This window comes from Macrosteles quadrilineatus, unplaced genomic scaffold, assembly GCF_028750875.1.
Source record: "Macrosteles quadrilineatus isolate MER2022 unplaced genomic scaffold, UCM_ALF_1.0 Scaffold_28__1_contigs__length_1566739, whole genome shotgun sequence".
Taxonomy (NCBI): Eukaryota; Metazoa; Arthropoda; class Insecta; order Hemiptera; family Cicadellidae; genus Macrosteles; species Macrosteles quadrilineatus.
In genome coordinates, this window is record NW_026542621.1 from 75579 (window position 1) to 89602 (window position 14024).

The following is a 14024-nucleotide window of genomic DNA, read 5'->3' on the forward strand; positions in this document are numbered from 1 at the left end:
GTAACTGGAGCTCTACATCAGTGAGTTTCAGCATCGCCGACCAAGCTAATCCGGGAGCTGTGAAGTACCACGCTGGGTCGAGACTATATGTTTGAAGGCAAACGTCTCTGAAGTTGTCCATAATGTCTGCCAACTGGAGGACGTCAATCTTGTTGTAAAACAATGTGTACTCTCTCATATCTTTAATGTTGAACTCATCCCAAACCTTTTGAGCATGCTCATAATCTAATTCTGATACATCACACTTATTTAATTTGTTTTTGAAATCATGAAGTTCCGGCAGAGTTGTCATATCATATTTTGTTATGTTATCCATGAAGTCATAGGGATAAACCCCTTTTCTTGTTACCAAGTCTATCTGTGATGATCTGACAAATCTCTTTGTATGCTCCAACTGATCTGTAGTTAAATTGTTAATCAGTTGGTCTAAACTTGCACTTAAAAACTTAAAAGAGTCCAAGAATCTCAGTTCCAACCCTCCCCTAACTTGAACGGTGAATGATATATACCGCTCATCATTTTGCGGAATCACTTGGAGTTTCTCACCTTGTCGTCCTATTTCTTTGATGAACTGATGTATGTCATAGCCAGAAAGGTTGTGCAAGAAAACAGGAATAAATTTGGGCTTAGTAAACAATAAGTTACATTTGGAATGGGCAGGGCCTCGATACAAACCGGTGAGGTGGTCGTGATCCCTTACTTTGTCGGTTTCATTGAGAGGTTCCTGGCAGATGTGACAGGTTACCGCTTCTTTATGTCTACGTATCTCTTCTTCCTGCAATGGTTTCATTGGAATGATCTTTTCGTAGATTTGTTTTATCTCCACGGCCTCCTTTTTCAACGCCTCGACAAATTTTCGTCCAGCATCTTCCCCGAAATATGTCGTTGGAGGCTTTTCACTGCCAGAGATATAGTAACAGAAACTTATAGCTTCGTGTTTCTGATAGCTGTATGTGTACGATCTCTTAGCACCGTTTTCATCAACTCCCGATGGTTCACAAGTAGAAATCGGGAGGAGCATGCTCTCCAGATCGGCATAAATGACATAAGGAACTTTCATTGATTTATTGTGTTCTGTAAATCTTATTTTGTAATTTTTTCCAGCGGTAGGGAGCTTTATTTTTACGGCATCATGTCTAGAGCAGTCCTCCATATGTGTCTTCAAATTGTCTTCGTTATGAAAGTGCTGAAGACAACGTCTGCATATATAGCATTTTCTATTATGTTTTGTAGCTTGACTGTGAACTAAACGAGATAGGTTTTTGATTAGACAGTAGTGTGAGTTCGTTCCATCTTTAACCAACAACAGGTCTACATGCACGGGCTTTTCTTCATCTGTTACACACAAGGGAAAAACATCACTATTTTCTTCAAGACCGTATACATTGATCGATAATCCTGCACGCTTTTCGAATTTTTTTACATCAGTCAGTTTGACTGGAAAATCTATCCCATCAAATAACTCGAGAAATCCATCAACATAAGCAGTGTAGCTTTCGATCCGCTCCGGGTGTACCTTTGAAGGGTGGAGTGCTGCTAGACAACACCACATGAAACAACGCTGATCATTGTTTTTTTATGTTTACAACAGCACGTTTCAAGCGAATTTTTTCTGGCAGGGCTATGTAACTAGACCCTTTCAAAGGCTTAAGTCGGTTGATATGTAAAAGAAGACATTCAATCGTTTTCATGTTCCAATTGGAGCCTTTGTGGTTAAAACTTTCCATCTCAGTCAATAGTTTTTGTTTTGCCTCATTTAACAAATCTGATAGATTAGAATCTTCGTAAATGATGATGTTTTTCGTTTTGAATTCAAAATCAGATTCGACTTTTTCCGTAATCCCTTTAGCGAACTTTGCCTTAAGGATAAGTTGGATTTTCAATGAAGTTCCCTCATCACGAACCTTTTCAATTATAAGTTTTTTGGAATCTTCGATAAAAGTTTCAACACTTTTGTAACCATTTACTTTGACATTATTGATCTCAAACGTCTTCATTCGACCTCTGAACGCCGTTTTAGATTGGATGATTTCAAGATTAGGTGGTGGCGGAGGCTTACGTGGGACTTGCACTATGATGGATGGCCGAACTATGATGGATGGCTGAACTATGACGGATGGTCGGTTTAGTTGCTGTTTTTGTATCCACGCCGCTTGGTGAGCTCCACTCCCAGTATGACGGGCCCAGTTTTTCCTAGTAATACTGAGGTGACATACATCACAGAACTTTAATGTTTTTGTATCGGCTCTCCTGACAGGTAGAACCTGCACGACATCCGAAACATCTTCTTCCTGCTCTTGAATGTCCATCATCTCACTAGCACCTTGTAGTTGTTCCGAAATATCCAACTCACTATGTTGGGCTCGACGACGCTTCGGTGATATAGGACAGGTCTCGTTATCGCTGTCGTTGTCAGTAGGAAACGACCGCTTGGTAGCACTTTGAACAACCGGTGACACATGATGTTCTCCGTCAGAGACCGAGGCAACATCCAAGCGGTGTTCTTCCCTAGCACCTTGTTGTTCCTCAATATCGTCTTTATAACGTTGGAACCAACGACGCTTCGGTGGTGTAGGAAGGCTGTCGTCATCACTCTCGTTGTCACTAGGAAACGATCGCTTCGTAGCACTGACACTAGCCATCACCGCAAATCCTCGTCACACTTATAAATGGTTGAAAACTTACTTTTCACGCACTACACAATTTCAAAGACTCGAAAAATAGCACCTCTCACAACCACCTCTCAGAGAAGACTGACGCAAGACCGCGCGGGCTGTTGCACAATCGTCGAAACACATGACCATATATGGTAATGTTCTCGAACGTTCCAAGATGATCACGTGACCTATCACGTGGCATTTCCTTTTATGGTAATGTTTCTAGAACATTCCATGATCACATGATCCCAAGACAAGTGACGTCACTAAACACGGAACGACTCAACTCAAAAGACACGTAAAAATCAACATGAAAACAATGAGTTTCAAATGGCGTGTCAGTATACATTGAGATCGAAATACTGCATCTTCATACAAATCCTCTAGTGAAAACATGAGCACCGAATGATGCAATCGGCGCCATTTTTGTGCAGTTGAGAACCTATTGGTGGTCCTATATAAAATGAGATTCAAAAGCTGTTGTCGTTTTCGATCTCAGCCGTGAGATCCTATTATACGACAAGTATACCAAATGAGAACTGATTTAACGTTCTTTATATCTACACAAAAAAAAGGTCATCCAAATCAGAGGATCAGTCTCTGTCTGTAAGGTTAGGTTAGGTTAGGCAAAGTGAGGTTACCTACCTCAACCCACGTGGTCTACACTCCTCCCTCCTCTGTCCTAGAACGTACAAAATCACTACTACTCCCTGCGTATATACTACTTTATAAACTACCATTCTCTCTGATGGTCATGGAAACCCTCTGATTAACCTCTACAGTAATTAATGTCATAAACGTCTTCCGTGATCGCAAAAGTATGAACATCTCCCACGATCGTGTATTGACATTATCGTTGTCTTCGGCGTTCGCAGCTACATTCTGATCATCTCCTGCAGACATCTGTCTTCCGCAGTCACAGCAAAAAACCGAATAACCCCCGCAACGGAACGAAAAACGGAGAACCGACTACCTATAGCTCTAATCCGTATATAGAAGTTTGGTTAGGTTAGATTATATAAATATGGCCCCTGAATATACGACCGGTGGCTGGGACCCCTACGCTCCAACGGAACATCAGCACCGTCTTCCATCATCGCGGGAAAATATTGTTCATTTCCTACGGTTGTGTGAACATCGTCATTATCTCTCGTGGTCACAGTAAAACCTTGAATAACCCCATGGTCACAGGAACGTCACCATCGTCTTTCACGATCGCAGCAAAATTTTGATAATTTCCCGCGGCTGTGTAGACATTGTTATTGTCTCCCGCGGTCACAGCAAAACACCGAATAACAATAAACCCGCAAAAGAACATTAGCATCGTCTTCAGTGATCGTGGCAAAATATTGTTCATTTCCTGCGGTTGTGTGGATATCGTCATTGTCTCCGTAATCACGGCAAAATCTTGAATAACCCCCGTGGTAACGGAACATCTTCATCGTCTTCGCCGATCGCTGCAAAATTTTGACATTACTGTAATAAAAAACATATGCCCGAGGGGAGGGGGCAGTCTCCCCACCTCCGGATCTGCCACTGCTTTATCCTATGTAAGATATTTTATTGAGGACTGGAAACCTGTACTGCTAAAATGCTCATTGCACATTTCACCTATACTTTTAGGCCCTAAAAGTATATATATTATAAGAAGTACATACATAGTGCATGAAATGTGTCATATACGGATTTTCTAAATTATAACCAAACAGGGCAATAAAACAAATGTTTAGAAAACATGTAAAATTTATATATATATATACAAAATACAAATTACAATACTGAAGTAAAGAAATAACAGTCTTATTGAAGTAAAGCCTCAACATTTTGAGTAAGACGCACCACTAGGGTAAAATTAAGGCACAAGAGTAGTTAACATAATTGTAACAGCTGATACAACAAGTTTTGTATTATTTTAATTATACAAAAATACTCTGTACAACAGTTTGTAATAGTTACAACAAAGAGAATAGGTAAACAGTTGCAAGAAATTTTCATTTTTAATAATCAATAATCAGTTTTGAAAAATCTGAGTAATTACAAAATAACACATCTATTTAGTATTTATGGCAATGGTTATTGGCTTCATACATTTATTCTAAGCTATAATTGAGCAATTAGAACTTATAACATGTTAGCTGTAGGTCAGGTTCTACTACACAGGGATGCTGACTTTATTTGCATGATCTACAATCCAATTTTCAGCTTACGAATTTTTATTAGCAAAATGTATCAATTCAAGAATAAGAAAGATCACAGATATCGATGCATCTTATTTCAGGAATTAGATTTGATAAACATATTGTAAACATTTGAAACCCTTTGGGACGGTTGAATTTTTTACATAGTAGCAAATGTATTATTTAAACATTATTTTCTAAATCTATTCCTTCAAACTATAAAACATTAAATGAAATATGAAAAGTAATAGTTCTAAATAAGGCAATTGAGAAATTGTCAGAAGGTTGTACTATGTTAACCACATTGGAACCCTCATTGTGGAGACAAAATACAAGATATTGTAGTTTCACACTATCTTAAAACGTTAAGTTAGGCCTTTAGAATGGCAGTAACACTGTCCCTAACTCTTCAAACAAAAAATAAACATAGAAAGTTGAAACAATGCAACTCGATCATGTTTGTTTGATTTTTGTTACCCATTTTTCCACTGATTTGTTAAGAAAATTCTACTTACATTAGACAATAATTATAGTTTGATACTGAACAAATAATATAATAGAGTATACATATATAAATTATTAAAATACAATTTAGTGCTTGCTCAATCCCATCAATAATAAACCATTCAAGGACTTAATTTACATCTATCAATGTTTGATATAAATCGTCAAATATTTAAATAATTTACTTACACAAAATAAAAATTTCATAGAGAAAAAATCAAATACTTCATACTAACTGTACTTACATTTTATATGACCAATGAATAATAACAAATCCCATTATTATTCATCTATTCATTGCAATAGCTACACAAGCAATAGTTTTCAAGAAGCCTTGAAGAAAGAGTGTACTTTTATACTCACAAAAAGTAGAATAAAACAAGAATATGTTTTCCTAATGGATCATAATTAATAATTCCAAAATCTACGAGAGAAAACAAAAAAAAACATTGAACTCTTTTGGAAACCAGAACATCCAAAACAAGAGGGTTTAACATTTTTAATGTTTTCTGTGTAAAGATTTCTCAAGAGCTCAAATAACAATTTATAATGTTTAAGCTTCATAATACTGACATACGATATAAATACTAAAATATAGCCTATGTAAACTACAAAGTAGAGGTGTGCAATCTTGAGAATTATAATCAAGCCAAGCTTTTGTACATAATAAAAGAGTCGCATCGTCATATACAGATAATTAGTCTCTATTCTCTTAATCAAAATGCAGTTTCATTTTAATGCTATGATGGAGAGTTAATACAAGTGTGATGAGACAAGACACTGAGTTTAAAATAAATTTCATCAAACTTATTATTTTTTTAGAAGTCAAAATTTTATGACATCATTACAGTCAAATACTAAGAACTCAAATAAACATATTAAAAATAAATACCTTAACTTATTAAAATATATTATTGAATGGAAAGAAACTAAAATATATTGGTTTGACAACCAACAAAAAATAAATAGGAGAGGAATTCCCCTTCTGGGAATTTTAGTTCAACAAGTGATCTTCTTAGATGCTTTCCGCAATCGCGATACATGTTTGGCTTGATCCTCTTTTACAATTAAGCCTCTCGCACACTTCTACTAAAAAGTGATTATCAGTTTTTCTAAATCTATAAAATAAAACTATAGGATCAAACTCTGAGTTATGTAGGATGGTTTGTTCATTTTATGAGTCCTCTGACCATAATTAAACTAACAAAATACACAACCATGAGGTTTTCACGTAAGCAACATGATAAAGCTAGATCCTTGATAAAGTGACTATTGCAAATGCTTGTATTATTTTATTTGTTTATGGAGTATTATTTTAACTACGCTCTCTATTAGCTAACCTTAAATAGTAAATTCTGTACAACTATACACAAGTAATGCATTATTACAGCAACTACTTTTGATAAATCTCTTATTTATAAGGCCATTGTTGGCTGAGCTAGTTATATAAACAAATCTCATACAGATACAAATACAAGACTAAAAGGAACTTAGTACAAAAATGTTCTTTTGTTACTTGATTACACTATAAAACTGATCGTTTTGATCACATGATATACACACAAAGATTGATTTTAGCACTTCTGAGCTGCTGATAATATCACTTTGTTCACATTAAGTCAAGACCATCAAGTTTTTTGTTTTAAGTACACCAAGTTGTCACAACCGTACTTAATATTAGAGTATATACAACCTAACTATTTAAACCATGTAACTTCACTTAAACTAAGATTTACAAGGAGCAATATTTTTTGGTCATATAAAAATTGTCCTATAAAAAGTTGCAAACTTATTTCAAACATTGTAGAATGGTAAAAAAACTAACACTTCTAATCAAAGTTTTAGAGTCATATATAAAATTTAACTTGGTTTGTGTATAAATATAAAAATAGTCGTTTATCAATCATCATTGTGTTGTTTTGATATATTATAGTGGATGTCAAAAATCCTTTCCTAGGCATTGTGGTTTATCATACAACATATTAGTGATGTGTCAAAACTGAAAAATCTCAAAAATATCAACATTTTGGAAAAGTTTTAGTTTGGAGGTTTGATCAAAGAGTTTTGTGATTCAAAACCAAACAGCCATAATTGATTGTACCATTATTATTGTTTATTACAGAAAATACACTGTCAGGAGTTCAATTTATTTCAGTGTTTGTTGTTTCTAAATAATGATGTTTTTATAGGTTTAAAGAAAGTAATAATCTCGTTCTTGTTTCATTAGTGTCAGGAGTTTAGTTTGCAATAGTGTTTTTTAGCTTGAAAGTGGCCTAATCAGTCAAAAATTCAAGAGTGGCTGTCGGGGGTCAAATTGCTTTCAATTTTTGATTTCACAAAAACATTTTATTATTACCAGTATTTTTTCTAACCTTATCTAGGCAAGTAAAAAGTTCCATGTTTAGGTTTTGAGATTTCAAATTTCTAGTTTTGACTGTCAACAAACAACACTTGGTGACAACCACAACAACGGTGGTGACACGGTGACGGGTGACAAGGTCTATGAGCAAGGTTCCATGGCCATATGTACAGTGACAGGAGCCAGTACAGGGTTAGGTAGGAGGGTGTGGTGAGGAGGGGGTGTCTCAGGAAGGGAGTGTGTTGTTGTAGGGGTAGGAGGTGGTTCTGTATCCTCGTGAGGTGTCATGGTAGAATAGCCGTGGTCACTGTCCCCCGTGGCTGGTCTACGGTATCCAGCACTCATACGGTACGGAGACACAGAGCTGGCCGGACTGAGAAGAGCCACACTCAGCTCCTGAGCGTTGGACACTAGTCCTTGGTTTGCCCCTGCAACAATCACACAATAGAAAACACTGGACTAGTCATTTAAGGAAGGACATGACATAATATTAATTTTTAGTTCAACACATTACTAGAAATCCAAGGATAACGCGGTCACGGAAAATCATAATCGTACTCCGCAATCGCGGCAAAAGCGTAAAATTTCCGTAGGTGAAATAGTTGCAGAATGCATGCTTTCTGAAATTTCTGGAATAGAATCTGGATTTCGGGAACAATCCAATTATCCGAATTCCAGTCCTAATTGATTCGGATGATTGGAGTTCTACTGTATTATATTTTTATGTCTCAAATAGATGCAATCTATAATGACATTTTATTGCAAAAAATATCTCAACAACATTAAATACAATCGTGTTTTTAACCATCAATAGTATTAGTATTAGAAAATTCCGAGATTGTGTATCCAATAGAGCAAACAATGTCACATATGTGTTTACTGGTTTAGGCTGGTTTAATCAAAACACAAGGCTAAGTAGGCCCAAGTAATATTAATTTCACGTATCTAGCAAGACTCTATCCTTAGCCTACCTGTAGGTGGATCCTCTAGCATCTTGTGATGACTCTTGTCCATAGAGAACATGTAAAGAGAGCAGTCAGGGGCAGAGTAGCTTGGTCCCGTGGTTGGTCTAGCGCTAACCTTGTAGCAGCAGTAGACCATGAGGAGGAGAGCTAACAACAGTGCTGCTACCACACCAGCCACTGAGCTTAACCCCACCACTCCTGTCTGCAAGCCTGCATCCTCTATAGCTCCTGACAACCCAGAAACATACATAAATACCACTGAGTGCTAAGGTGTCTCTTAAAAATAATTTGTGGTCCTCAAGTGACAGCATTGCTAAATTCGATCATTATTATTCACCGTCGTGTCATGATAAGTAAACTGGGCGGAAGTCAAGTCATCATGAAGATAGCAATCTACATTGAGGCTGAAATGTAGATGAATAAAAATTAATTGTCAAAATTGACACTGTAGTCGCATGAATACCACAATTCTATAATAAGTAATTGCTTATCGAGGAAGATAAATTCATAAAAGTTTTTGTATACTAGTGAAACATACTTATTTTGTACGACAACTAGGATTTAACAAGATCAATGTGCCAGCTAAGCATATTTCCTTTTACCACTCCTACTCCCTCATCACCAATTCCCCATGGGCTGGTTTCCACTCATCACATTCTCTCTACCAAATAATTTATTTGTCTCAGTGCAAAATCTACTTATTGTATGAACACTGTTGCCATTTTATTTTGTTTTAGCGAATTTCCCTATAGGGAAGTAGCTATTACCGTAGGAGGAACGGTAAGTCCTAGGCCCAGGACCGATTTACTTTTTCATTTTGATGTCCTCAAAGGCCAAAAACACCATTCGTTCGAATTTTTATAAATATATATATGTTAGAGGTGTGTGGATAGTATAATTTCAGTTCGGATCGGATTCGGTTTGGATAGTTAAGGCTCGGTTTAAATCGGATCAGATAATTAGAGGTTCAGATTCAAATATTTTCGGATTAGGATGGTTTGATGTTCAAGTTCTTAATAAATAAATATTAAGGTTAGGAGGTTATAATTTGCATTTTTATACACAAAAACTACCATGAATACTGCACAATTGTGATATTGTAAGTCATTAATCTTGGTTCAGTTATAAAAATTTAAGTTTAAATTCAAAGCTTACTCAAATTTAACAAAATGGTATATCGTACCTTATATCGTGATGCAAACATTTATATGGCAAGACAATTTGTAAGTGCAGACCTTGTATTATGACGCAATCAACTTATATGGCAAGGCAATGTCTCAGTGCAGAACTTGTATTATGACGCAACCAACATATATGGCAAGACAATGTCTCAGTCCACACCTTGTATTATGACGCAATCAACTTATATGGCAAGGCAATGTCTCAGTGCAGAACTTGTATTATGACGCAACCAACATATATGGCAAGACAATGTCTCAGTCCACACCTTGTATTATGACGCAATCAACTTTTATGGCAAGGCAATGTCTCAGTCCAGACCTTGTATTATGACGCAATCAACTTATATGGCAAGGCAATGTCTCAGTGCAGACCTTGTATTATGACGCAACCGTTTTGTTTTGTTCTTTACGTGGTTTATTGCTATACAATACAGTTTTTAATTAGGTTTTAGGTGGGTTAGAGTAAGCTGTGATTTTAAACTTACAGTTTGTAACCTGGACTAAGGTCAATGACTAGAAATGTCATGATCATCACATCCCAACTTTGGAGGTTAGGTTTGATAAAGACGAAGATCATGGCCATGTATCTATGTTGTTTCCATTTATGTCTTTGTAAATATTTATATGTGATCAATGTGTGTACAAATTATACCATATTGACAATATCTCAAGCAAGAGATGGCAAACAAGAAGTTTAGCTAACCTATGAGACAAAGGACTGACGATAACGTTTCGACGTAGAAACCTAGGTCTCCAATATATAATAAATTGGATCGTAAGGTAAGCCTTAGATTTAATTATGTTCAATAAAAAAAAATAAAAAAATTGTAATGTATTTTGCTGATAAAAAATGTAATTGTGACATTAATGGACATTTTTAATTACACAATATTTCAGTGTTTTATGGTGTTTTCATCTTTTTATACCATGTTTTATACTGTGGTTTTTACTATCTGTGGTCTCCCTCCCCCTTTATTACCCCGGATAATCAAGGTTCTCCTTTACAATGTAAACACATCCCATCCTTGTCTAAAATAAACACATCCCGAAAATGTCGAATTTCTGGTGATGAAGATTGCTGAAAAAGTAGGTGTGAATTTGAGGGAGGAAGATATCGAAATTGCCCATCGCCTACCTAAAACTAAAACCGAGGACCGACCAGCAACAATTATAGCACAATTTGTCAGTAGGAAAGTGCGGAATAAAGTGTTGGCAGCGAAGAAGACTGTTGTCACTAATGCGGAGGTCACCGGGGAGAATGGGGGAAGAATCTACATAAGTGAAAATCTCTCCTTTTTCTACCGTAACCTACTAAAAAAGGCGAAGAAGAAGGCAAAAGGACTGAATTATAAGTACACCTGGTTCAAAAACGGGATGGTTCGAGTGAGAAAGGAAGACGACAGCAGTGTTATCCATATTGAAAATGAAGCAGACTTAGAGAAGATAAAGTAGTGTTTTAAAAATGTAAGTCCTAGTAGATATATTTTTATTAAATTTTTTCCATGGTAGATTGTATTGTAGAGGAAGAAGAAATTAAATCTATCTGTTGTCAGGATATATTAGAACTGACATCTCTTAGTAGAAACAGTAAGTTTGAAAATGGTGCTAATTTTTTTCATTTAAATATAGCATCTTTAAAAAAGCACTGGAATGAATTTGTATTACTATTTAATAACTACATTAAGTACCTGGATGTAATTGTTTTTACAGAAGTTAATATAAAACAAAGCCTCACTGATCTTTTCAATTTGGATAATTTTGATGTTGTGTATAATTTAAGAGAACACAGTAAGGGTGGAGGCATTTGTGCTTTCATAAAAAAAGAACACACCATTAAAAAAATGCCATATGTACAAAAGACAAGTTTCGAGCATATGTTATTTGAAATTTATTTTGGGAGGATAGATATGTCTATTTGCATGTTAGCTGTTTATAAACCACCTAAAACTAATGAGAAAGTTTTCATAAATGAATTAAAAGAAGTATTAATAGATATTAAAAGTAAAAATGTTATTTCACTTGGAGATTTTAATATTAACTTAAAAGATAAACTTTGTAACAATGTGAATGAATATAAAAACCTAATGGCAGCCAATGGTTTAAAATCATGTATTGACCAGTATACTAGGGAGGAAGTAAGACAAGGAAAACTGGTTAGATCTCTTATCGACCATATCTACATTAGAGGAAACAACAGCAGGCCAAAGTCAGCTGTGGTCAAGATAAAGATATCTGATCACTACCCTTGCCTGTTGAATCTTCAAGTAGGAGAGGGAAACTTAAACCTGAATAATATTATTTCTAATAAAATACAACTAGATAAAAAATTGATCAATCTGGGCATAAAAAATATAGATTGGACAACACTAAAAAATTCAGGTCTTTCCTCAAATGACAGTTATCAACAATTGTACAATAGGTTTAATTCTATTTATGAAAAGGCTAAAATCACACGTACAGAACATAAAAAAAAGCCAAGAAAGGCCTGGATGAACTGGGATATAGTTAATAAGATTAAGAGACGAGATAAATTATTTAAGTGGATTAAGAAACATCCAGAGAATACAACCTTAATAAATGAATATAGAAATTTAAGGAATCTTATAAATAAAGATATATTTAGAGCAAAGGTAAAATATTATGGCGAGATTTTTGAGGAAAATAAAAAAGATATAAAAAAGACATGGGAAGAGATTAATATAGTTTTGGGAAGGAAGAAAAAGCAGAGCATTGATGAGATGGTACAAAAATATATGGTAAATAAAGGAAGTACTTTAAAACAGATATGTCATAATTTTTCAAACACTTTTACAACTGAAATAAATAGTATTGTTCATAAATGCCATGTTAAATTAATTGATGTTGAACAAACTGAGGAAATAATACAAAACACCTCTCTATATATCCCAAAAGCTAAAAAGCGAGACATAGAAATGATTTTAATGAAATTAAAGAAAAAAAGTCCAGGTATTGATGGAATTAGAGTAGATGACTTAAAAAAATGTAGTGCCGATGTCTCAGAAATTATAGTCAATATTATAAATAATTCACTTTCAGAGGGTAGAATTCCCACCAGACTTAAAACAGCTATTGTAAGACCAATTTATAAATCAGGATGCCACAATTTATATCAACATTACCGCCCTATATCAATATTATGTGCAATAGATAAAATAATGGAACGATACATATCCCTAAACCTAAACAGATATCTGACAGAGAATAACATAATAGATAAGTGTCAATATGGGTTTCAGAAAAACAAAAGCACAGAGTTATTACTGCAAGCATTTGCTAATAACGTAAATAAAGAGATAGATAAAGGAAATCAAATATTGGTTACATTTGTAGATTTTACAAAAGCCTTTGACACGCTGCAATTTGAAAAGATAATAGGATCGTTAAGGAGTATAGGAATTAAAGGTAGATTTCTTAATTGGTTTTCAGATTATCTGACATGTAGAAAATTGATAGTTAAAATAGAAGACATTACAAGTGAAGAAGTAGAACTTAAGTCAGGTGTGCCTCAAGGAAGTATTCTTGGACCTATATTATACATTATATATACAAATACCCTTCCCAAATATATTAAAAAGGCTAATACATACATGTATGCAGATGATACTGCTATTGTGGTTGCTAAGAAAGACATTAAAGAGGCTGAAGCAGATATGCAGAGTGCAGTAAATAACTTGTTAGAATGGTGTCATGATAATGGCCTTATAATTAACGGTAGCAAGTCAAAGGTTATTCATATTCATTCACCTGCTTTTCAGTGTTCCAAAGTAAATATTAAATACCACAGTTTTGACTGTTTACATTGCAACACTTACTCATTAGTTGATAATTGTAGTTGTAAAACTTTGGAAAATGTTAATAATTTTAAATATTTAGGTGTACATGTTGATCACAAATTTAAGTGGGACATACATATAGATTATGTTTGCAAAAAGATAAGATCATGTACTTTTAAACTGTTTCATTTAAAATGTGTCTTGCCATACGATGTCTTATTGTTAATATACAGGTCCTTGTGTGAATCTGTGATACGTTATGGTTTACGGGCTTGGGGTAATGCCTCAATGACCCATCTAAAAAAAATTGAAAATATTCAGGAACAAACAATCAGGAGTATTGTACCTTTAAATGCAAGTCAACTGCCACCATTGGAAATTTTTCGA

At 34.9% G+C, this 14024-nt stretch overlaps 1 protein-coding gene across 1 annotated transcript in view; it reads right to left on the bottom strand.

The window, feature by feature from the left end:
• Positions 1 to 4456: 4456 nt before the first annotated feature.
• LOC129005646 (VWFA and cache domain-containing protein 1-like) overlaps positions 4457 to 14024 on the bottom strand; it is a 53287-nt gene continuing 43719 nt past the window's right edge. Inside the window, exons 19-20 of the mRNA XM_054434606.1 lie at positions 8669 to 8890; positions 4457 to 8125 (exon numbers count right to left, since the gene is read on the bottom strand). Coding sequence (XP_054290581.1) covers positions 7839 to 8125; positions 8669 to 8890 — 509 coding nt within the window. The 3' untranslated portion in view covers positions 4457 to 7838. The remainder of the gene's footprint in view (positions 8126 to 8668; positions 8891 to 14024) is intronic.